Source organism: Loxodonta africana, chromosome 20, assembly GCF_030014295.1.
Source record: "Loxodonta africana isolate mLoxAfr1 chromosome 20, mLoxAfr1.hap2, whole genome shotgun sequence".
Classification (NCBI taxonomy): Eukaryota; Metazoa; Chordata; class Mammalia; order Proboscidea; family Elephantidae; genus Loxodonta; species Loxodonta africana.
This window is the reverse complement of record NC_087361.1, coordinates 74,060,751-74,085,535: the sequence shown is the minus strand read 5'-3', so window position 1 is coordinate 74,085,535 and position 24,785 is coordinate 74,060,751. Positions and strand designations below refer to the sequence as shown.

Below are 24,785 nucleotides of genomic sequence, written 5' to 3'. Positions count from 1 at the left end.
GGAGGGGGTGGAAGGTCACCTGGTCACTGAGGGGGGCCGGACTGAGATTTGAAACCAGAGTCCTGCCCGACTCAGACTAACCAGTCTTCGCTGCTCTGTGGCCCTGACCTCAGGGCTCTAGACCTCTAGTCGAGATCCTGCCAGCCTTCTCTGGGTGGGAAGCTTATCTTTATGGAACGAGGAGTTGTGATTCCTTGGAATGGAACAACGGTGCTCAGAGGCCCTCCAAGACAGCTCTTCGCCTGTAGGTGTCAACCAGACAGCTCAAGAAGCAGGGCAGCCGTTAGGCCTCCAGGAAGGGGTTGGCCAGGACTTTTGCAGCTGTCACTATAGCAGTCTTGCTGGCCCCTCTGCCAGCCCTGGATGTGGAAGATGTGGTGATCAGATGGAAGTGGCCACTGGTGACATCCCACTCTCCTCTTCTGGTTGCTCAGACTGGCCTCCTCCATGGGGTGTGGTGGACTTAGATGCAGAGGTGATACCCTGGGGAGGAGGGGTGGTGAAGAACATGACCGTCACTTTCCTAACCCCCTTCCTTTGCCCTCAAGGTTCCATGTATGACGGCTTAGCTGACAATTATAACAACTACGGGACTGCCAACCGGAGCAGCTACTACTCCAAGTTCCAGGCAGGAAATGGCTCATGGGGATATCCGGTAAGGAACGGCTTCCATTCAAAAAGATTTGGAATGTTTGTGAGGCTGGTTTGGGGTTTACAGTGGAGAAAACCTGCAGTGTTTACTAGGAAGAGTGATGCAGGTAGGAAGCAGCTGCTTTGCTCTGTGAAGTACAGCTCACCAATTTTGACCAGGTCTGTGCACTTGGCCATTATTTCATAAGTGACTCTTAATGCATCCTCCTATTTGGGCTGATTGGATATTTCTGAATGTCTTAAATGAGAGCATTTTAGAAAAAAGCATTAAGAAAAGAGCTTATTTAATTTTTTTCCTTTCCCAATATATCTTAATTAATCATAAATTTAAGAGAAGCTTGAATTTTCTATGTCCATTTGTAGACCAATTTAGATGACTGTAGGAAAATCCTAAAGGGGGCTCTCTGTTGAGTATGGGTTGATGGTCAAGGAGGGGAATCTAGAGGTCCTCTGAGACCAGGAGAGCAAGCCCACCTCAGTGACTCCTGAATAAGAGACTGTGTGCTGGAGGGGAACGTGCTGGAGTTTGTAACAGTCAGACAAACCTGGGTTCAAATTCCAGCTCTTGAGCAAATGACTTCAACATCTGAGCCTCAGTTCACTGTAAAGAGGACATAACAAAGTCTGCCTGTTGGGGTTATTGCCTGGATTACATGGACACGAAAAAACATAATGGTTAAGATTTGTTTTTTTTTTTAATTAACACAGATAGAGATGACTCTAGATCTCTTAATCCTGGCTCAGTCACTATCTTTCTATGTAATCTCAACCTACTATCTCAACCCAACAGATATTTATTGGGCCCTAACTCTGTGCTAAATGCTCTGGATACAACCTTACAAGTCAGGCAGGAGCTGTGTTCTATTACAAGTCAGAACTATTGGACTAGATGACACCCAAGCTTCTTGCAGTCCCCAAATTCTATGAGTTTCATTTACTTTCGTTGATTTCAACAGAAACCTCTATCATTCTTGGGAATTCCTTTGTGAGTCCGGTAAGACAGTACAGATGGGGCTGGAGGCTGCTTTTACATGGGAAGCTGGGAACACTCTCTTCTTGAGGCTCCTTTAGGCGGTATTTGCTTTGAGCAAACGTTGCTCACAGATGTCACCCTGGTTGTTGAAGATCCTGAGGTCCTGGGCTAAGGAGAGGATGGGTAATTTATGAGTCAGTGGTCCTTATATCATTAGTTTGAGTCCTACCTTCCTTCCTAAAGTCTTCTTGGGGCTGATTCTGGAGGATACGTCTTTCTTGCTTGTTACAGATTGAGGATTAAAGGGAAAGGTTAAGTAGATTTGCTGCAAATTTATGCCCCTCCTTTACCTTTTCCCTGATTCTTGATGTCAACCGACAACCTGCAATGCCACATATATACAGTTGACTGAGCCCATTAAGCTGGTTGATCAGGCCCAGGTGTGAATAAAGAGCTTTGACACAAAGGGCCACAACCATGCAGACTCAGAAAATGACTTAGTAACGCAGTGTAAAGACCCAAGAAAAGCAGATCCCTGGACCAACAGTCAGAGTGAATAACCAGGCTGACAGTACAAAAGTTACATGTCTTCACAGAGAATCAGAGGTTGGAAGACTTAGGCTCTAGGCATGGTTCTGCCACTCACTGGCTCTGTGACTTTAGATAAGCCTCTTAACCTCTCCAGGCAGCAATTTTCTCATTTGTAAAATGGGTATGACAATACCTGCCGTGTCTACTTCACCCCCAGGTTCATATCGTGCTTCATTGACTGTGATGTGTTATCAAAGGGGCAGTGTGTGATTATTACACTTGGAAATTTGTAACTAAGGCCTATAAGGGGACAAAAAACCAAACCAAATCTGTGGCCCTCAAGTCAATTGCAACTCATAGCGACCTTATAAGTGCATCTAAAAAAAGATCCGCACATGGCCAACATTGAGAATTTTGCTTCTGGTTAATTAGCTCAATCCTCAGCCATCTCACCAGCTTTTAATGCTCCCAGTCTGCCCCCACCCCTCCCTATGCCCAGTTTCTGACAACCAGTGAAAATCCTTTTCCTTCCCCCCTCCCTCAGACCCAACCCTCCTCACTGGCGGGACTTCAGACATGACTCATGGCAAGGTAGCTGCTGAGGCATGTCCTGTCTCCTCTCAATTCAGGAGAGGCTATGGGAACAGGGAGAAGCTGAGCACACACTAGGTTTTGGCAAAGGGGGCGGGGGGCCAAGTAGGGAGGAAATGGAATAATTGATATTGGAGCCAGACATATAATCAGCCGTGGACTGGGCAAAAGCAAATGGGGTCCAGGCTTAGGGAAAAAGAGAACTGAAGAAGAGTAAATAGAAATCCACGGTGGTGAGATAATGCCATGCCTGTGGGATTTTCCCATGGATGGTACACCTGGCACAGAAGGATTTTAGTTCCTTCCCTCTGGTTAAACCAATATGGCAGCAGAAGGCAGGGAGCGTGGGGGGGAGGGTGTGGCTCTCAGCAGAAGCGTTGTCAGCATGTTCTCAGGAGCTTATTAATACTGATGAAGGACCGTTTCCTACAGATACTTTATGTTCACTCAGTCAGCCAACTTGTATTGAGCAACCGCTGGGGCAAGGCAGTGAGCTGGGTGCTATGGACACAGATGAAAACACTGTCTTTGCCCTCAGCGAACTTCTAGTCAGGTTGGAGAAGCACAGAGGTCAACAGACAAACAGAAGGCTGGTCTTAGTTGCTATACTGGAGTATTCCACCAAAACCGCCATTGTTCAGAATAGTTCGAGAACCTCTAAAAAATTTAAATAGACTGTCTTCAGTATCTTTTAGGAGCCATGTAAGAAAACCAGTCTCATTTCTTTATTGCTGTAGTTTGTGTTTGACCATAAATGACATTACTCACTTTGAACACCTCACTCTTCAGATTTGGCTCCAGTTCCAAATATCAAACCCACCCTTAAATAACAAAGATTTGTCACCACGAAGTATAGATTTTATTTAAATATATAATGAATCTACAGGCAGTTCCAAAAGGGAAGTATTTTAAATGTTTAAAAAACATTCTTAGTGTTATTTTATAGTTTTACCTCATATTCTATATCAGGAGATGCAGATCATCTAAAAAAAAACCATACTATTTGTAGCCCATGGTCACTTATATTACAAATTAAGAAAATTGAAGATAGTTCCTTTTGTAATAGAACAAAACTTGTAACAAAGTCAAAACACGAAACAAACCAACCTGTTGCCTTACAGTCAATTTTGACTCTCATGGAACTGCCGTCCCTTTGGGTAGCAGCCGCTGCTCTTAACCGCTGCGCCACCAGGGTTTCCACAGCCTTGCAAAAAAATATAAACTGGTTTAAGAAAAAAGATTGACGCAAAAAAGGTCATTGGCTCAGCCATTCACCTCTCTTGACTGGCTACTCCTACTTCCTCCTTCTTCAGAGACAAGTAAATGTCTGCTGGGTGACAACATCGGAGCCCCAGGACCTCAGGGAGAGGGAGGAGCCAGGAGAGCTGGGGCAAAGGACCGCAGTCTTCAGCCCCTTTCAGCCCCGATACCCAGTTTCACAAAGACTCGCCTGCATTGCTCTCGTTCTCAGAACCAGACTTGTGAAATATTAGAGCCCCAACTGGACAATTTACAGTTGAGGAAACTCAGGCCCAAAGAAGATAAATGACTCATCTAAGGACACAAAGCTGGTTGATGTTTCAGCAGACTAGACACACTTCTAGCCTAGTGGTGTTTTATTTTGATTACCCCAGACAATTGCACTTTTTATGATGGTCATTTCATGTTTTTCTGCAATCTCAGTATTTTAACACTACAGCCATGTTCTAGGGATTTGCAAGAGATCCGTGTCTTTTAATTCATTGGTTTCCTTTCTCCCTCTGTCCCTGTCCGCAGCAAACAGGCTGAATCCCTCTTTGAGGAGTCATCCTGGCTCAAAAGAGGCAGGAGAGTAGCCATGTTTTGCCATCCTAGACTCAAGCTGGGTTCCCTCAAGCATTACTGGGGGTCAGGGTAAGGTTGCCAGATAAAATACGATGTTTGGGACATACTTACACTAAAAAATTATTTTGTTCTTTATCTGAAATTCAAATTTCACTGAGTGCCCTGCATTTTTATTTGCTAAATCCAGCAACCCAAAGTCAGAGTATCTCCCCATTCATTTCCTGTAGTAAAAACAAGACCCACTAAGGTGCTCCACTCCTAGGCTGGGACCTGAACAGAATTACTACAGGCTGTACCATTTTTGGTGAGAAAATGGAGGCATGGTGACCCGTCTTAGGGGTCCCTGAACACCTTCCAGTTGGTCAGCTGAGGACCAGGATGAGGGGGGTAGAGAGCAGGAGCCATCGGAAGGCACGACCCTTCTATTCCGAAGTGAAAATAGGTTTTTATTACATGAGTTTGTCCTCCCTAGATGAAGCTGAAGCAAGTGATTGATTCTGATTTCCAGGGAATATTTCTGGATTAGATGATAGTCCCTCTTCTATCAACCCCAAATCTAAAGAGTTCTCCTATTTTCAAATCAGGAAGCACACCTTGAGCATTCTGTTCTTCTGGGAGTCATTTCATATGAAACTTTCATTCGTTGTGGATTGGACTAGAGCATCCTGCCCAGGATCTGCCCTGTAGAGGAGAGAAGCTCTGCAGGCACCATCAGCCAGGGGGTCAGGAAAAGGCATACTATGACAGCCACCATATCAAATCACCCAGCCATGCTCAATTAAATCCCGCTGGCTCTCCTGAGGGTGAGAATACCCAGGAATATAACCAGGGAGAATTCTGCCTCTATCTTAGTTTGTCCTGTTCCTGACCCAATTTCTCCACTTTAACCCAGGACTTGCCAGTAAATCTTTCTCCCAGCCTCTTCTCAGTTGTACTTGGCTAGTTGCTATGTCTGTATTGGATGATTCCATTATGACAGGGCCTCATGGACAACTTGCTAGGGACCCTTACGTTGAGGATCCTGCCCTCCTAAACCCCAGAGCAACCTGGGTGACCTCTTTTACAGGCGAGAAGACTGTGGTTGCACCAAGTTTCCATAAAAACCATAAACCAAGCCCACTGCCAGCAAGTCAATTCTGACTCATAGTGACTCTATAGGACAGAGCAGAACTGCCCCATAGAGTTTCCAAGAAGAGCCTGGTGGATTTGAACTGCCGACCTTTTGGTCAGCAGCCTTGGCTCTTAACCACTATGCCACCAGGGTTTCCAAAGGATTGGGAAATCCAAGCACAGTGCTCTGCAGGCTTGTGGTTCAGCCTCGGTCACAATTAGCCACGTTGACTGAGCATCCACAAGGGGCAGTACTCTGTGCCAGGTACTGCAGAAGGGGTGCCAGAAAGAATCACTCAGGACCCTTGTCCTTGAGGTAACAGAAAAAGACCATTCATTGTGGATTCACAGTTAACAGAGGCAGTTCCAAGAGAGCCTGATGTGGTGGAACAAGCACTAGGCTTTTGACAGGAAGTTCAGGTCCAAATCATCCCAGCTCTTCCCCCAGGCAAATTCTTAACCTGGCTGAGCCTCAGCTTGCCCATCTATGAAATGGGGGGGTTAAGGATATGACATATCTGACGAGCAGTGGGAGGCCTGGATTCCATCTCAGCTGGGCTGCTACAAGCCTTCACCTCTCTATGCCTTGGTTTTCTCATCCACGGAACTAGGCAGGTGGACCAGGTCCTAGCCAAGGACTTACACAATGCTGACTTTCCAGGACTTTGTGTGTCTTGAGAACAGACTCTGAGTGGTGGCAGGCCCCCATAGCCAACGCCTGTGCAATCTCTCCAGGCCAGTGAGGACCCGGGGACAGGGTCAGCAACTCTGACCGAGACCTCAGCTCCAGGCCTGCAGATAGATAGCTTATGGCTTCTGCACCTCCTCCCTGCTTTATCAGAGCATCTCCAGGCACCAGGAAGACAGCAGTTAATTAACCCTTGAAACAGAATGGAGAGTTGGCAAGACCTCATTTCCTTTAGGTTTACGGAGAGGGAAACTGAGGCACAGCAAAGTGCTCTGCCTGGTCACTATCTGGATGTAAAACTCAGACCCAGCCCCCCTCCCTCTGCCCCATTTCTCAACTCTGAATGCCACTTTTCAGATGCACAAACCGGGTTCCTTTGGCAATGCCTGCAGGGCCCCTGTGTTTTCTTGAAAAGTCCAGGTGCGGGAAAGATAGAGAGTGGATGCAGGCTCCTATTCCCCAGCAGCTGAGAGGGAGCGACTGATGTGTTTGCCAACTCGGTGTACCTTCTACTTCCAGCTTATGACTCACCCCTGCCCAGCCCTGGGATGTAGGAGGGTCCCGAAGGGCCCCAGGCTCTCACCCAACAAGAAAAGGCAACCATCCTACTTGCTGAGGGACAGAATGTGCCTCCTGGAAGAGAATGGAGGCGAGTGAGCAGAGCAAATGGCCAGCTCTCGAGACGCCCCTCCCTGTGGAGAGGGACAGCCCAGAACTAGCCTGTTTTCACAGAAATATTGCTGCCTCTGGAGACGTTACCTGCATCTGAACTGCAGAGAAGGCTAGGCAAACGTCTAGGCTGTGGAGTGTTCCTTGGGGTTCTTTTGCAAGCCACAGTCCATCAGAATGGCTTTGCTTTCCATGTGCCTAGTTTCTGTCACCTTTCAGGTTGGGGCCAGATTCAAGCGGTTCCCTTCCAGGGCTTGTTTTTCCCTGCATAGCTGATATCAGCCCCTTAAAGATATTTGAGGCCTCTTTGGAAACCCTGGTGGTATAGTGGTTAAGAGCTGGAGTGCTAGAGCTGCTAACCAAAACGTCAGCAGTTAAATCCACCAGACGCTTCTTGGAAACCCTGTGGGGCAGTTCTGCTCAGTCCTATAGGTTTGCTATGAGTTGGAATTGACTCAAAGGCAACAGGCAATGGGTTTGGTTTTTGTTGTTGTTGTTGTTCCTCCTGACTCAGGGTTGGAAAAACGTGGGAGGCCTTTTAGAGTCAGAGATCATGTGGAGAAAAGGAAGAAGCCCTGGCCTGGGGGCGAGGGTTCTCCAACACTGCCCAGATGACCCTTGTAGGACCTCTTCCCTGCTGGGCATCAGGCTTATCATCAGTAAGACCAAATGGTGACTCAGATGGTCTCCTTGCTGCTCTTCTGTCTTTCCTGGTGGAGGGAAGTCAGAGAGCGCCCCCTCCCGATATTAGCACCTCGGACTTGCAGAGGGAGGAGAACAAGGTTCAAGGAATAAAATGAAATGATATCAAGCTCCAAGGGGGAGCTTGAAAATCAATCTGAGGGACCCAGGGACAGGTTTCTAGGGGAGCTGAGCTTTGAACTGGGTGTGAAAAGAGAGGAGGCCTCTATCTTGGCGGAGGGGGCCGCAAATGAGAAACACTCCTAGGTCAGGGGCTGTGGTCTGAGAGCAGCCCAGGGCCTCCCTTTCTGATGCTTCACAAAGCACAGGTGTCACGGGAGGGCAGCTGGCTGGTTGAGAAAGCAGCTCCGGGGTGTTGTAAGTCTCCCTGGGCTTCTGCACCTGGTTTCCAGGAGCACAGACCTCAGGATGCTTCTTTAACCTGAGGGAGCACCCCGGTCCTTCTCCTGCCCCGGGGAGGAGCATACAGACCCAGGAGAAGTCAGATTCTCCTGGGCACTGCCCTGGCTGTGTGGATTCTCAGGGAAGCGAGGGCAATTTGGCCGGAATGTTCCGGGAGAAACGTCACTGCCCAGGGACACAGTGTGGTGGCTACGTGGTTTCTGGGGCCATCAGTGGGCCTTTCTCTCAGGGTCCACAGGGTGGAACTCCACTCTACTTGTGAGAGACGACAGAAGCTGGCTTGTGTCTTCCATTAGCTTCATCAATCAGCAAATCTCCATTGAGCACTTCCGTTCCATTGGTGTAGAGATCTGAGTTTATGGCTAGACTGGGAAAGCTGATGCTTGGATGGACATGGCGTCAATTTCAGCCAACCTGATGTGATACTGTGAGGCAGAGAATTTCCATATAGGTTGGGTGTTGTTCTCCCTGCCTTCTGTCTCACACATGTATTCAAAACCCTAGAAGCTTAGAGGGAACATATGAAGAATAAGAAAAATTATAAACTCCTTTTTTTTTATTTCACTCCAGAAGATAATTAGTGGAGTTTTGTTTTTGGTCTTTTTTTTTTTTTTTTGGACACAAATGAATCTACTCAACCAACAAGTACTTAAAATCCTTACACTGTAGTTCAAAACAACGAATAGATGAAACATCATAAGAGAGAATAGAATTAAATGCTAAATTTTGTAGCACAAGCTTACATCAGCCTCTCCAGGCCTCAGTTTCCTCGTGTGTAAATGAAGGGTTGGGGCCAGGTGATCTCTCAGGCCCTAGCCCCAGAGTCCTGGAGGTTTGGGGATGGGCCCTCAGGTTCTGGATTAGTAGGCAAGTGGCAGCTTGCAAGGCTGCTTGAGTCCCGCCGCACAGATCTTCAATCAGCACTCGTGTGGGAAGGCTTCCAGTCTTCGGCCCCAGTCGTTTAATAGTCCCTTGAATTAAAAAAAAAAAAAAATTTTTTTTTTTTTTGAATTAGTGTAGCATTTTAAACTTACACAAAGTGCTCATGCTCTCATTTCTCTACCTGATCCTGCAGTCTTGGTGAGCTAGGTCCATAAACCAGGCACAGTCATTCTAATTTGAAAATTTCAGGAAAATCAAGCTACAGAAAATGCAGGGACTTGCCCAGAACCTCCCAGATAGATCTGGAAGAACTGAGCCAGCCCTGTGGACTTGGGGAGTTGGGGGTGGGGTGGGGCTGAAGACGGAGGGGAGGAAGGAGCCCAAGGGCACAGAGAAAAGGGAGCCAGGATCTTCTCTCGGCTGGACAAGCTCCACAGACAGGAAGAGGGATACGGGGGGAAAGGCCATCCCAACAAAGCCCTGGGTAGATATTGGGGTGCCTCTTCTCTAGTTTGAGGGTTTTCCTGTTGTCACCGGCCTCAGTGGGATGAACGCAGCAGCATTTCCCAAGCGGGTGGGAAGAGCCATCCCCACCCTTTGCCAGGGTGAGGCTCAGCACTGCCCCAGGGCTCTGGCGTGTCTCTGCGGAGGCCTCCCTGCCCCAGGAGAGCAAGCTCAGCTGAAAAACAAAATCAAATCTGGGGGGAGAGTGGGAAAGGGGGCAGGTAGAGACACTGGTGAGGAGAGAAGTGGCTGTGAGCTCTACAGTGGAGCCCTGCCCTCTGCCGCAGCCTCTACACCATGTACCTGGAAGGTGCAGGGCTGGTGGGGTTTGTTCTGCAGCCCTGGGCGGGTTGAAAAGGCAGCTGTGACTTCCAGCAAGGGCTGAATCAGACTGTCAAAAGAAAGAAGAAGCCTTACAGGTTGCTCTGTAGTTGGGGAAAGTAAGGCTCAGAGAGGTGAGGTGACTTACCCAAGGCTGCATAGCTAGTCAGTAAGAGGACCAGGACTGGAAGCCAATCAATGACTCCTTGCCCAGTGCTCATTGTTACACTGTTACATCATGCTGGCCTTCGCCCCTGTGGCAAGTGTCCCAAGCTCAATCCATTGTATTCCTCTCACAACTTTTGTGAAATCATCATACTGTTATTTACTATTTTTATGGAATCATTTTTCAATTTCCATGCTTTTATGTTGGAAGGAAACTTTATATCACTCATTCAAATAGAAAAACGGTATCCCTTGCCATAAATGAAGGCTAACCGTAATGTTAATAACCATAATAATAAATAGAATAAAAAAAAAAACATTATTTTTTAAAACAAAACAACATTACAGTTCAAAGGACTAATGGACCACGTGAACCATGCAGCCTCCACCAGCCTGAGCCCAAAAGAACTAGAAGGTGCTCAGCTACACCACCCACTGGCTCTGACAGGGATCACAAAAGAGGGTCTCAGACAGAGCGGGAGAAAAATGTAGAACAAAATTCAAATTCCCCAAAAAAAGAAGACCAGACTTACTGGTCTGACAGAGACTGGAGGAACCTCCAAGACCATGGCCCCCAGACACCCTGCTAACTTAGAACTGAAGCCACTCCCGAAGTCCACCTTTCAGCCAAAGATTAGACAGGCCAATAAAACAAACAATAACTCATGTGAGGAATGTGCTCTGAGTTCAAGTATACAAGACCGAATGGGCAACACCTGCCCAAAAGCAAAGACGAGAAGGCAGGAAGGGACAGAAAAACTGGATGAATGGATGTGGGCAAGAGTGCTGAGGGTCTGCGTATCGTGTCAGCACTGTTTGAGGCCCTTTGCCAGGGAGAAAAGTGACAAAGTAGCACCTCTCCTCACCAGGGTAACCAGTCACATGGCCTGGCTGAGTAATTTTTTTTTTATGGGACATTTACAGATGATGTTTCTGACAGTCTACTGTTCTCCGTAATCAAGTGCCTGTGGAGTGCTGAATTCTGTGAGATTGACCTTTGGAGCCAACCTGGAGAGGGTTCACAAGAAATCCCAGCTTCTTCCATCTAACTCTGACCATAATCAGCTCTCAGGGGACTCCACAGTGCTGGGGACCAAGAAGGAGGGAGCACTCTGGGAGGAATCCTGGAGAGAGGTCAGGGACAGCCAGTGACCCGTCCCTCCATTCTGACCCCACCCCCAGAAGCTCAGAGCGGGGTTGTCCAGTGTATGACCAAAGACGCTCAGGAGACTTCCAGGAGACTTCAAGGCCCCTCCTCAGTCTCAGCGTGACTCCCTGTGTTCGCAGCCCAGCTTGTGCAAACTCAGCAGTGCATTTGGAGCAAGGGGTGGCTGGAGGGGGACAAAAACAGTCACTCTTCCATGCCTTCCCTCTCATGGTTCTAGCCAGGATGGACCAGTTGTCATGGCTCCAAGGCCTCCTTGCCCACAGGCGTCCACTGGCACAGAAGGTCTTCCGGCTTGATAGCGTTGGCTCATACAACTGAGCAGCTACACTCTTCTTAAATGTCTCTAAGGAAGAACTTGCTGGACCTCCTACAATCAGCCAAAAGAGGGGCGCTTCTGTGTCTGGAATCCCTGGGGAGGGAGTCTTCTAGGTGTCAGGGCCAGCACTGGCTGGAGAGGCTGGTGGAGTTCTGGAGCACCCCAAAGCCTGCCCCACAGAGTGCCCTCTACCAGCAGAGGTCTTGCTATTGGGACTTGCTAGGCATCACCAGACATGGGGGGCAGAGTGGCTAGAGGGCAAACACTGGGTGGGGCAGAAGTCCCAAATCCTGGTTCAGGGCCTGCTATACCTTAGCTGTGTGCCCCAGGCAAGCCTAGAGTTCTCTGAGCTTAATATGCTCCCAGAGAGAATGAGGGTGCTGCCTTCCCCACAACACCTCCTTGACAGGGCAGAGGGGCTGGTGGTCTTGTGAGTCTCCAATAAGGTGATGAATGGAGAAGCTCTTTAAAACCTGCAAAGCGCCATACACTGCTGAGGTATTCTTAGGATATGCTCGAGAAACTTCCAAAGACCTTCCCTACCTGGGTCCACTCCAGGCTAAGTGATGCGTGTCCCACAGAGGCAGGTGGAAAATGGATATGGAACTGTGTGTGAGAGTGTTGTGTGTGTGTACATGTGCATACGGCATGTGCCTTCCAAAGGGGACGTCCGTTGCCCAAGTGCTGGAGGGCCCAGCCAACTGGCCCTCCCTTCATGTGAAATTCTTGATTAATCAGCAGGAGTGGTTTATTTCAACTGTTGATATCTCCAAGTAGCTCTTTTTGCGGCCAAGTAAGCATATGTCCCTCAGGATTTTTCTACGTCACAGCCTATGGTCCTTCTTTTGAGTGGTGCAAACAGTTAAGCACTTGACTACTAGCCAAAAGGTTGGCAGTTTGAACCCACCCTGAGGCACCTTGGAAGATAGGCCTGGTGATCTGCTTCCAAAAATCGCAGCCTTATAAACCCTATGGAGCAGTCTGTTCTGCACACATGGGGTCACCAAAAGTTGGAACCAAAGGCAATTAAAAAAAACTTCTTAGGGCTGGGAAGCACCTCTTGACTCAGGGCACAGAGGTGGCTCAGGGGACCAGGGGACTTCCTCCTCAGACTTCCCAGCACACGGCAGGGGCCATTTGCACAGTGAGCTCTTCCTGCCCCTCAAGTGTGGCCTTCCACAGCCTGGATCACCATCCAAGATGCCAGGAATTACTTCACACTGGGCATCTGGCAAGGCCCCTTGCCTCTCCCTCCCCAGAACGAACTATCAAAGCAGTCACTCAGGGAGTGGCCGGTCCCCGGGTTTGAAAGCTGAAAGCTGCGACCACAGAACATGGAGCTCCTGGAACATGGAACATGGGGCAGACTGATGAGGTCTTAGGCTTGTCTGAGCCCAGAACAGAGAGATGGGGTTCAGAGTCCTCCACCCTTTGGACCTGTGGGATCACATCTGCAGTGGCAGCTGGCTGCCAGGGGCTCCTTTCCAAACTGAAACAGAGATGCCTGCGTATTGAACCTCAGGTCCTTGCTTCCCAAACTCATCTGGGGGCATCAGGAGCTGAGACAAACCTACTTTCTCAGAGGAGGTGGGGAGATAAAAGAGAAGATTTTCAGACAATCTGCCTTCTCCCACAGTTTAGTGATGAAGAGGGAAGCAGGATTTGGGATGGAGCTGGGTGCCGAAGCTAGCACAGCTGTTTGTTCAGGCATCAGATGTTACTGAGCGCTAGCTCGGAGCTAGGTGCTGGGGTGCGCAGGATATCTCCCCTCTGTAGCCACAAGCAGCAGCAGAAGCCATGGTGGGCCTGACCCTCCAGGTGGCCAGAAAGTCAGACTTGGAGCCTGGAGCCCAGGAGGGCAAGATGCTTCTTTCATCCCAGACTCATGACCTCCCTGGAGAGACCACCACTTTCTTGAAAGACCCACAAGCTACAGCCCTGAGTTTTATCTTTTCTACTTGGGTGTCAGCTGTCCGGATACTTTAGAATGTTTGTTCTGCATTATCCACATCCATGTCTTGATACTGACAGATGTCTGCTCACAATTTCCACCCTTCAGGGGCTCTGAGGGACCCTGACCACTATTAGCCAGATCTCTCAGGATGGGCATCCAAACTTTCATCTCTTTACATTTTAGAAATCCAGGTGATAAAATGTGCCAGCACCTGGCATCAGGATGTTTCAGATCTCATGTGTCTCTTCCCAGTACTTGGGGATCTTGTCATCCACTGGCCATTGGCTGAAGTTCACAAATGTCTATCAAGTGATTTCTGGGGCTGGGCCGTCTCCCAGGTAGCCATTGCTGGTCTTAGAGTGCTGGTGATGGAATTATGAGTACTGCTCCTCCCAGCCCTGGAGGACAGCACAGTCAGACACACCCACCACAGCCTTCTCCTAGGATAAACAGGATTGCTCTTTGCCCAGACGTCAGTGCTTCTGAGTAGTGGCACTGTTCTGTCCAAAGCAGTGTATCAGCCCAGGGTGGGACCCCCAGCTTCTAGTCAGAGAGCGAGGGTGTCCAGGAGGAGGCAGGAATCAGGGCCCTCCCCCTGCTGGAGTCCCATCTTTGGTGACTCAGGCCCAGTGGCTCCCACGCTGACTCAGACTGCCAAGTAAGCAGCCACCCCTATCCCTCTGGGAGAATTCTCAACACCCTGGAGCCCCATCTGCTCTCTTCTGGGCGGCCCTGGGTGGGAGAGGACCTGCAGTCTCCAGATCCCCTGGAGAGGTCAGAGCAAAGCCACCCAGCCCTCGTGTGCATCATTATAAAAGGCAGAAGTACACCTTGCCACCTTGTGACTGGTTGGCTCTGCCCAGCCCCCAGTAAAATGAAGAGTGTTACTGTATTCTTCCTGCTCACAGGGCTTCTCAAATGGGCACTGAGTGGGGAGTGCAGGAACCAGGGGCAGAGCAAGTGGAATCTGTCCTCGAGGTGCTTCTAACCAAGGTCCTCTCTCAGGAGAGCCCTCACCAGGCCTGAGAGTACATGGAACCCGTGAAATTGCGTGAGTGCACGCATGCTCATGAGAAGGGCATTGGGAGATTTACGTTGCTGGAGATGGCCCTGTTGAGCACTTTGCTGGGTGTGTGATGGGGCAGGGATGAGCAGGGTGTATCCTGCTGCAGAGCCCGTTCGGCAGGCCCCATCTTGCTGGCAGAAGCGTGGTTTCAAAATGGACTAATAGCTGGGGACACAGACACTCTTTTCATCTTGGCCTGCCCAGTGCATACTGAGCTCTCTGGAAGCCAGGCAGCTTCTGTCCAGGCAGCCAGAGCTGGAATGAAACTTTCCAGGCTTGGCCAACCAGCTGCTGTCACCCAGGAAGCATCCTGGACCATCACAGATTGAACCCATTCTGTCCCACTCTCATAGACTGGCTCATCCTACCTGGATCCCTGCGCCTTCCACGTAGTTCACTTAGTTCATGGCAGCTCTCCTGTGACCACTGAGGCTGAGGGAACCCCAATGTCCATCAGTAGCCTGGATGGAGTCTCCATCCCCAGCCCAAATTCCCAGGGCAAGTCACAGCACCACTTTCATTGAGTGTTTGTTGTGAACCCAGCCCTGTTCTAGGCACAGTAAAGATCTTCTTTGCCCTGGAGAGCTCGGGGAATGACAGAAGCCTACATTAGCACCTGAAGAACAAACAAGACTAAGACCACAGGCAACTGGGTGTGAGAGTGAATAATTCCAACTCTGGGCACCTTTGGTATCTGGGGAAAGGGCTTTGGGTTGGGTTGGAGCAGGCTTTGTGGAGATGACAGATTTGAGAAGAGGCTTTGAAGAGATGGAGAATTTATGAAGAGGTTGACAAGCACGGCTGTCCAGGGTGGGGAAGAGCCTGAGCAGAAGCAAGGGTGATGTGGTTGGCCGGGGCGGGGCGGGGGAGGGGTGGGAAGGAGGCGTGAAGAGGTGTGTTGGGGCGGGGAAGAGATGACTGGATAGGCAGGGTGTGGCCAGCCTGATGAGTTTGTCTTGTATGTTATAGAGACACTGTAGGCTCTCAAGCAAGGCATGGTTAATGAAAGCTTTGTATGAGGAAGGTCGCCATGATGGCATCACAGGGCAGGGGCCAGAGCCTCAGGGCTGGGTGGGAGGTGGGGCTGAGTCACTGGAACTGCCCAATGGTGAACCGATGAGAGTCAGAGCCAATATCTGAGCAGTGGGGGTGGGAAAGGGGTAGTCAGAGGGCATCTCAGATGGAAAGATGCAACAACACCATTTCTTCCTGGTGCTTAGTTACTATCCTGTCCCATGATCTTGGGTAACTAGGAGCCCTTCCAATGTAGAAGGAGCCTCTGCAGATTGAATGGGACTCATAAGGGTTTCCAAGCTGACTGTATTTGGTTATATAAGGCCTGGGATCTTGGGTTTGTATTGCTTTACTTTGGTCTAGTCATCCTTGAGGACTCAGTTTCCTTGCCTGTGGAATGAGGGGATTGGCCTCTGAGAGCTTCCTGACTTATGCAGTATCAGGAAGAGAAGATTACACTGAGGGGCTGGGGAGCATTCAGTGTGGGGTTAAAATGCCACACTCCTCCAAGAAGGAAGGTGGAAGAAACATAGGTTAGTTACAAGACCTAAGTCATGAGGAGAAAGCTGAGGGAAAGCTCCTTGCTAAAAGCAGCCCTGCATGGCCCAGCCTAAACTGTGATTCCATGAGTTGACCCCCGACGAGCCCCACTGGTCTCTCAGGTAGAGAAATGTCTCTCTGGACTCACCTAGGCCTTCCATTTGGCTCTCCAGCCCAACCTGCTTTCTGGTTGAAGGGTCAGCTCTGCTCCCTGGAAGTTGAGTTTCCAGCCTCTGGAATGTTCTGATCCATGGACCATCCCACTTGAGGCTGGAGTTTCCCAAAGACACGTGAGATAACCTGACAAAGGGTATGTGTGTATATGTGTGTTACTGTCCTTTGTCTTCAAAGAAGAGGACTCTGCCAGCTGTGACCACTAGATCATTATCTGAGTGTGGTGGTGTTACTGGGAGACCCAGCCCAGGCAACAAAGATTTCTGGCTGTTGTGGGCATGTGTGTGTCTGCGCGCACTGCCCTTGCATTCTGTTCTGGCTGCAGCTGCTCACTCAGAACCTGGAAGGGAGAGTTTGGAAATCTGTGGGAGGCATTTTTGCTAGTCACAATGATAGAGAGGGGTTACTGGTATCTAGGTCCTGAAGGCCAGGAGCACTAAACAGCTTACAGTGCTTGGGACATCCTGCACAATGAACAATTGTGCTGCCCCACATGTGAAGTTCACCCACGTAAAGAAACACCATGCCATTCAGTCATAAATACAGACACCACATCATTCAGTCATAAAGCTTGGCTCCCTCTGGTTGCCCCATCTGGAGTCATACTATTCCACATTTATGGAACATATTTAAGCCTGTTCTGTGGCTGTGAGGTGAGACCAGCATGGGGCTCTAGATACTGGCTTGTACCCCTTTCCAGGGCTGCCCTGGCTTCCTTGGTTTCTCTCCCTTGTGACCAACCTGGTAGTTCGTTGAGGTATGGCTTGGGCGATGTAAAACCCTTTAGTCAGCCTGTCTCCCATCTGAGCGTCACGAGAATACTTGGTACCTACTGAACAAACACTTAGGTCATGCACTGTCCCGAGCTCTTTACAAACATTAACTCATTGACCTCTCACGACGACCCTAAATGCTGAGTACTATTATAACCCTAGTTTTACATGAAGAAACTGAGGTACAGAGGGGTTAAGTAACTCGCTCAGGGCCACCCATCTGGCAATCGATATGGCCAGGATTCAACCCAGGCAGTCTGGCTCCAGAGTGTGTTTTCACCCACCATGTCCTTCCTCTGCCGTGAGTCTCAGCTCAGTGAGCTTGAGGAAAGCACCAAGATTTCCAAGACGGCACGGCCACTTCAGCCTTATGGAAGAAAAGGGGAAAGGCTACAGGCTTCAGCTAGGTCACAGGTGGTCTGGGCAGGGAGGGCTAGGGGCTCAGCCTGCCTCATCTGAGCCTCGGAGGGTCTCGGGGGGGTCCTGGCTGAGAGGAAGCACTTCAGCTTCGCAGAGTGCCGGCAAAGAGCCATGGTGAGGGGACAGCCACCCACAGCAGTCCTCGGCCACCATGTTTAGACACCATGTGATGCAGGAGCTGGGCGGGGTTCCCAGGAGTGCGTAACACCCCTGGGGTGTAGCTAATGGGGGGGGGCTGGGAGATGCAATCCCTCGGGGCACCTTGCCTCCCACCGTGCCCACTCCCTGTGGTCAGCCCACCCTTGCTGAGACTTGGCAGGGATGCCAACGCTCCTTTTCCCAGCACAGAGAGCAAAACCCAAAGCCTCAGCCAGGCTTAATCAGCATGATTACATTGGGCTGGGTTGGGGCCAGGAAGAGTGTTTGGACTTTTCATCAGGTGTCAGAGATGATGTCCAGGAGTGTCATTTACTGAGAACAAGGGAGCCCCTTGTGCATTTCCATTTAAGGTTAGCCACCATTCGGCTGCCTTCCACAGTGCCACCCGCCACCGTCTTCCCTGGGAAGGGAACAGAGGTGAGGAAGGTGTGGCCATTGTCTAGCGCTGGAGGCTAGGTGCATATTTGGCACGTAATCTACAAGGCGTGCATTCCACGTCCCAGTGCTCGGGAAACTGCCTGATCCCTCTTCCTCGGCCTTGTTATCGTCTGCTCTTACCTCCCCTGACGCCCACACGCCAGCGCCCTTTGGGGTGGGCTGGTTTGACCTAGTTTGGGGGAGACAGTTGCACCTGCCGGCACGCACAGCTGGGTGTGTGGGCTAAGGAGACGAAAACGCCATTGCCAAGGTTAATAGTTTGTGGCTTCTGAGTTTTGAATGCCATTTCTGACTGGTAGCTCGACACCGAGTCTTCCTGGGAGCCTTAACCACAGGAGGTTTCCAGCTCTCTGAGACTCTCCTTGCAGAGAAAAAGGGGGGCTGACCCCTCCCCAGCCTGGTGTGGGTAGATCTGGTATGGAGGGGAATTACCCAGCTGCTTCACTGCCTCTCCCTACACACACACACACACAGAGTCATGGGGTAGGGAAGGCAGGCTCTGGGCTGCTGGACTTGGCCCTGGCTCATCCTGGGAAAGATGAGCCCCAAGTCAGCACCTGTGTGGAGACATTTTATCAGGCTCAGTGTTGATCCTCTAGTCTGGAACAAGTCAGAGCAGGCCAGATCCACCGGCCTACAAGCTCCTGGGAAAGTCCTCCTCGGACCATTCCTTTCTGGAGCTAATTCCCACCAAGTCTCCAGCTTTGCAGGTGCTTTCTTCCCAGGGAAGGGCTGACTCCCAGTTGGGCTCACAAGGAGCGCTATGGAGCACCTTTTCGGTTGTGTGTTTTGCTTTTGGACTAGTCCTCCACCCAGCTTCCCCACACACCCCACAAGCCTGACATTAAAGTCCGTGGAAGCCCTTACTGGGCCCCACCTGCAGGCCCCCAGCTGCCCCTACGTGTCCAGGTGTGCCAAGAGCAGAGAGTTCCTGTAACAGAGGGCCCAGGGATCAGGGTTATTTTCCCTCTTTGGCTTTTGAGGACTTCGGCCCACAGGTCCTGTTACCGTTTGCTTCTTACCCTGCCAGAGGAGAGACAAGATGAGGGGGTTAGCAGAGAAGTAACAGTGGAAAAGAGTCCTTGGGTTGTACAGTTAACATGCGCATGTGCTAACCAAAAGCTTCGAGATTCGAGTTTACCCAGAGATACTTCGGAACAAAGTCTTGGTGGTCTACTTCCCAAAAAATCAGCCGTTGAGAACCCTGTGGAGCACAGTTCTACTCTGACACACGTGGGGTCACCACGTGTTGGAGCCAGCTCAGCAGCAGCTGGTTTTAGCAGTGGAAAACCAACAGCCTTCAACCAGACTAGGAGGAGTTTTCATGCACTGAGGGCAGGTGGCCTGGGAAGGCTTACTGTGTCAGAAGCTGCTGGCATCTGGGAACAGTGTGGGCGAGGGCTTGGAGACATGGGCTCAAGTCCTGGATTCACCCTCCCCTCCCCGAGTGACTGTTGGAAGGCCGCTCCTCTCTGGACCATGGACTCTCCTCTTTGATTTTGCCAGTGTGGAACTCGATCAGTGACTGTCACACTTTTTGGACTGCAACCCACAGTAAGGAATACACTTGATATTGCAACCCATCTTTCACAAGCCAGCACTTGTCTTTACTACCTGTATCACACTGATATTTTATTTTCTGAGAGATTTTATTCTTTTTTTTGTTTTGTTTTAATGATAGTCACAATCCACTAAATTAATTTCATCATCCATAATAGGCCACCGGAAGCCCTGGTGGCGTACTGGTTAAGAGCTACGGCTGCTAACCAAAAGGCCAGCAGTTTGAATCCACCAGCTTCTCCTTGGAAACCATACGCGGCAGTTCTACTCTGTCCGATACGGTCGCTGTGAGTCAGAATCAACTTGATGCCAATGAGTTTTTGGGTTTAAGGGGCCACAATCTGCAGTTTGAAAACTAATGTATCAGATAATAGCTAAGGTTTCTTCCACCCCAAACATTCTGGGATTCTGGAACAGTCCCCGTAGATAATCCAGAAACAAGATTACCAAGTGGGGTTGGGGGGTGGACTGTCTCCTGTGGCCAGCTGGATTCCAGGATCCCTGGTCAGGAAACTTGACTGAGCCTTTCTCCCTTTCCTTGCCCAGATCTACAATGGGACCCTCAAGCGGGAGCTTGACAATAGGCGCTTCAGCTCCTACAGCCAGATGGAGAACTGGGGCCGGCACTATCCTCGGGGCAGCTGTGCCACCACCGGGGCAGGCAGCGACATCTGCTTCATGCAGAAAATCAAGGCGAGCCGCAGTGAGCCCGACCTCTACTGTGACCCACGGGGCACCCTTCGCAAGGGCACGCTGGGCAGCAAGGGTCAGAAGATCAGCCAGAACCGCTATAGCTTCTACAGCACCTGCAGCGGCCAGAAGGCGGTCAAGAAGTGCCCTGTGCGCCCATCCTCCTGCACCTCCAAGCAAGATCCAGTGTACATCCCGCCCATCTCCTGCAACAAGGACCTGTCCTTTTGCCACTCAAGGGCCAGCTCCAAGTGAGTGCTGCTAGGTTGGGGTAGGGGGCCAGGGTAGGGTCAGGTGGGAGGCAAGGCTTGCAACTCTACAAGGGAGCTCCCAGGATATGATGGGAAAGACAGTCTCTGCCCTCAGGGAGTCCCTGGCCTGATGGCCTCTGGCCTCAAGAGGCTGTCAGTGTGAAGGGAGAGACAGAACCCAAACACTGAAACAAATATGTTGAGTATGTAGGTTTCAGAGCCCTGGTGGCACAGTGATTAGGTGATACAGCTGCTAACCAAAAGGTCTACAGTTCAAATCCACCAGCCACTCCTTGGAAACCCTATGGGGCAGTTCTGCTCTGTCCTTTAAGGTCACTATGGGTTGGCATCTACTCAACAGCAAGGGGGTATATATAGGTTTTAAAGGGTCACAGATTATGAGTAGAGTGAGACTAGTTAGAGAAAGACATCCAGACCAGTGGTTCTCAAAGTGTGTTGCCTGATCCAGGAGCATCAACATTACCTGACAGCTTACTAGAAATGCTAATTCTTGGACCCCACCCAGACCTACTGACTCAGAAACACTGGAAGAGGGGCCCAGCAATCTGTGTTTTAACAAGCCCTCCAAGTTATGGTGATTCACACTAGCATTGGAAAACCTCTGACCTTGGGCATCCATGTTCCGAAAGAGCAAAGGACTGCGCCTTGGTGTAGTTGATGGGAGAGAGGCCATGCTCCATATTATGGCCCGGGTACATCCAGAAGACACACAGGACAAATAGACACACAGAATGACAGACATCATCTAGTGCTAAGGAACAGAACTCGAATCCTGCAGAAGCTGAAGGAGAAAGATTGTCAGATTAATGAATAGCACCGATCATTCAAACCAAACAAAACCCACTGCCGTCGAGTCGATTCTGACTCATAGCGACCTACAGGACAGAGTAGAACTGCCCCATAGAGGCATTAGTTTTCAAACTGCAGATTATGGCCCATTAAACCCAATCTGAGGGAAAGGAGACCAATCAGGGTGTTCTGTAAAGAGTCATGGATACAGGGTGACTTGGAGACAGGTGTCGTTAAAGACAGTGGGCCCACCCTCAGGGCTCGAAGACCCATATGGAACCTGTTACTGTGGAGCTGACACCGACTCATAGCGACTCTGTAGAGCAGAGTAGAACTGCCCTGTAGGGTTTCCAAAGCTGTAAATCTTTACTGAAGCAGACTGCCACGTCTTTCTACCACAGAGTGGCTGGCGGGTTTGAATCACTGACCTTTCGGTTAGCAGCCAAGCACTTAACCACTGTGCCACCAAGGCTCCTTCGGAGACCAAGAGATTGAATTGCCCTTTATCACCACCTAATGATGGAAACCGTGGTGGCGTAGTGGCTAAGTGCTGTCGCTGCTAATCAAGGGGTCAGCAATTTGAATCTGCCAGGCGGTCCTTGGAAACTCTATGGGGCAGTTCTACTGTGTCCTATAGGTCGCTATGAGTCGGAATCGACTCGACAGCAGTGGGTTTGGTTTGGTTTTAATGATCAGTGCTATTCATTAATCTGACAAGTGTTTACTGAGCATCTACTATGTACCTGGCTCTGTGGTTAGTGCTGGGATACCACCACCAACTAGACAGATCAGTGCTGTCCTGGAGCTGTAAGAACTGCCTTAACCACTCTTCACTGAGCCCCAGGAGCTTTGTATTCTTTATCGTTAATCCTTCCAACCCCTTGGAGGCAGGTGGTAGTATTCCTGAGGAGGAATCTGAGGCACAGAGATGTTAAGTAGCTTGTCTGAGCCCACACAGCTGATTCCACATCCTGTGCTCTTCCCTACTGGCACCACACTGTTCTGAAAATAAGCAGAACCCCATTATAAAGCTAGACCTCTGCCAACTACTTGAGACCATAAGGTATATTAGGATCAGGGCAGCTTCTGGCCCTTGCTCATTGCCCCACACCAGAGGCTCTGAGGTGTAGGTAAGACCCCCCATTGAGAGGATGGGTGACAGGCCATTTAGAGGTGTCCTGTGACAGACGGATGAGGGTGATGTTCTCTCATCGTGCAGTGGGGATGCTACAAACCCAAGACCAGGAAGCTCTGCCCTCGGGTGATTTTTTCTAAAAATGGATTTGGGTTGCCAAAGCTAAAAACCATGAATACTTACTGAGCATCTACTATGTCAAGACATTAGGCCAGTACAGATGAGGAGAGGGCTCTCTCTATAAATGGTGGGAGGACATTGACAAGGTAGGGCTGATTGCCACAGAAGGGTTTGCTCCCTGCCCTCAGAGAACCCTCAGTCTCTATTGGAAACCAAGACACAGACAAGCAAAAAGGCAGCCAGTGAATAAGCACCATGGGGGCCAGAAGGGCTCCTGGATGAGAGGTTTCACTTCCCTGGGAAGGCTTCACAGAGGAGGTGGGACTTCAGCAGGGCCTTATAGCATGATTAGGGTCACATGGGCAGGGAGGGGAAGGGGATACATTCTAGACACAGCTATGCTGAGACCTAATCAGGGTATAGTGAAGAGACAGTCTTGCTGGAGTGGATCCTTGTTGGGGGCTGGGAAGTATGCAAGTGGACACAGGGAAGCCTGAGTACTAGGTTGAAACATATATAATTTCTTGTTATGTGGTTAAAAAAATGTTGACTATTGGCTATTTAATATGGTTCAAAATAATACATGTCCTTGAATATCAGTCTAAGCAGTTTGAACTTGAACCTGCAGCATTGGGAAGTCACTGATGGTTTCTGAGCTTTGGAACCACACAAAGTGAAGAGGGTTCTAGGACTGGTAGTCTGGTAAAAAGGTGTAAATATTGGATGGGGGAGCTTGGAGAATAGAGCCAGTATCCACAAGATTGACCATGGTCAGTAGGAAGGTGGTGGCTGAAAGAATGGGAAGAAAGGATTGGGTGTGAGAAATTTTGTGTAAGAAGAGTCAGATAGACTTGAGAATGGGTGAGTGGATGGATGGATGGATGGATGGATGAGTAGGTGGGTGGGTGGTGGATGGATGGATAGGTAGACAGATGGATGGGCTCACACCCATTGTCTTCCATTTTCCCAATCCTAGGCACAAATATGAAAGATGGCAGGGAGGGTGGAGAGCTTCCCCTCAGTGAATACCACAGTTTTTTCTTGGTGCAAAGGTAACTCACTTGCTTAGGTGTTAACCCGTAACCCACAGATAACTTTTCCCTCCTCTGGAGGAGCTGTTCCACAGGGTTGTTCTCCAAATGGGCCTGGGGCTGCTTTGTTCTACTCTCAGGAGAGCACATGAGACTGTGGCACTTACATGTACAAGGAGAATCTCTGAGCCTCACATCAGGGACCCCAGCCTACCCTGTGTAACCCACTTCCACTGCCCTGTTCTTCTCAGGATCTGCAGTGAGGACATTGAGTGCAGTGGGCTGACCATCCCCAAGGCTGTGCAGTACCTGAGCTCCCAGGATGAGAAGTACCAGGCAATTGGGGCCTATTACATCCAGCACACCTGCTTCCAGGATGAATCTGCCAAACGACAGGTAACTGGCTACCACTTTCATCCCCAGTAGGCCTGGGCAGGGTCTGATGGTGTCAGCCTAGCCCTGCATTTAGAGATGGATGGGAACCTTTGCAGTTGGCTCCTTCTCACCCCACCCCGTTGCCAGGTGAGGAGTGTGCTTCGCATTGCCCAAGATCAAAGCTGGGCATCTTAATCCTCCATGCAGAGCAGAGGCCTCTGCTTGAGTGGACACTGCCCCACAGATGTGGAGCCAGGTGTGCTTCCCCCATTGGACATGATTTCAGTGACAGCCATGAGTTCAGCAGAAACCCCCTTTCTCAAACTCCACTGAAGAACAGGACTCTCTGCTCCTTCCTCCCCATCCGCCTTCCTCTCTTTTCCTGTCCCTCTCTCTCTTTTTCTGTCTCTCCCTCTCTCTCCCCCATCTCTTTCTCTTCTTCTCCCCCCGTCTCTGTCTCTCCTTCGCTCCCTGTCCCTCTCTCTCTCCCTTTCTGTTTCTCTCTCTCCCTCCCCCCCTTTTATCTCTCTCTCCCTCCCCCCCCTTTATCTCTCGCTCCTTCTCTTTCTCTCCCTCCCTCTCTCTCCCTCTCGTTCTCTCCTTCTGTCCATATCACCACATCTTGAGCGCTTCTCTCATCAGATGTCTTTGGTGGAAACATGGCTTTTCCCCGCCTCTCAAATTTGGCTCACAGGGAGGACACCCACAGGACTCTGCCATTCAGTCCAGTGCTGTAGTGTTATAGATGCGTTTCCTAGAGAGTCCAAGGCTAGTTGAG

General features: G+C 50.0%; 1 protein-coding gene across 1 annotated transcript in view; it reads left to right on the top strand.

The window, feature by feature from the left end:
* The window catches only part of PKP1 (plakophilin 1), a 52,378-nt gene that overhangs the window by 10,897 nt on the left and 16,696 nt on the right, over positions 1–24,785 (top strand). Inside the window, exons 2-4 of the mRNA XM_003410210.4 lie at positions 549–655; positions 20,142–20,536; positions 23,884–24,028. Of these exons, the coding sequence (XP_003410258.1) occupies positions 549–655; positions 20,142–20,536; positions 23,884–24,028 (647 nt within the window). The remainder of the gene's footprint in view (positions 1–548; positions 656–20,141; positions 20,537–23,883; positions 24,029–24,785) is intronic.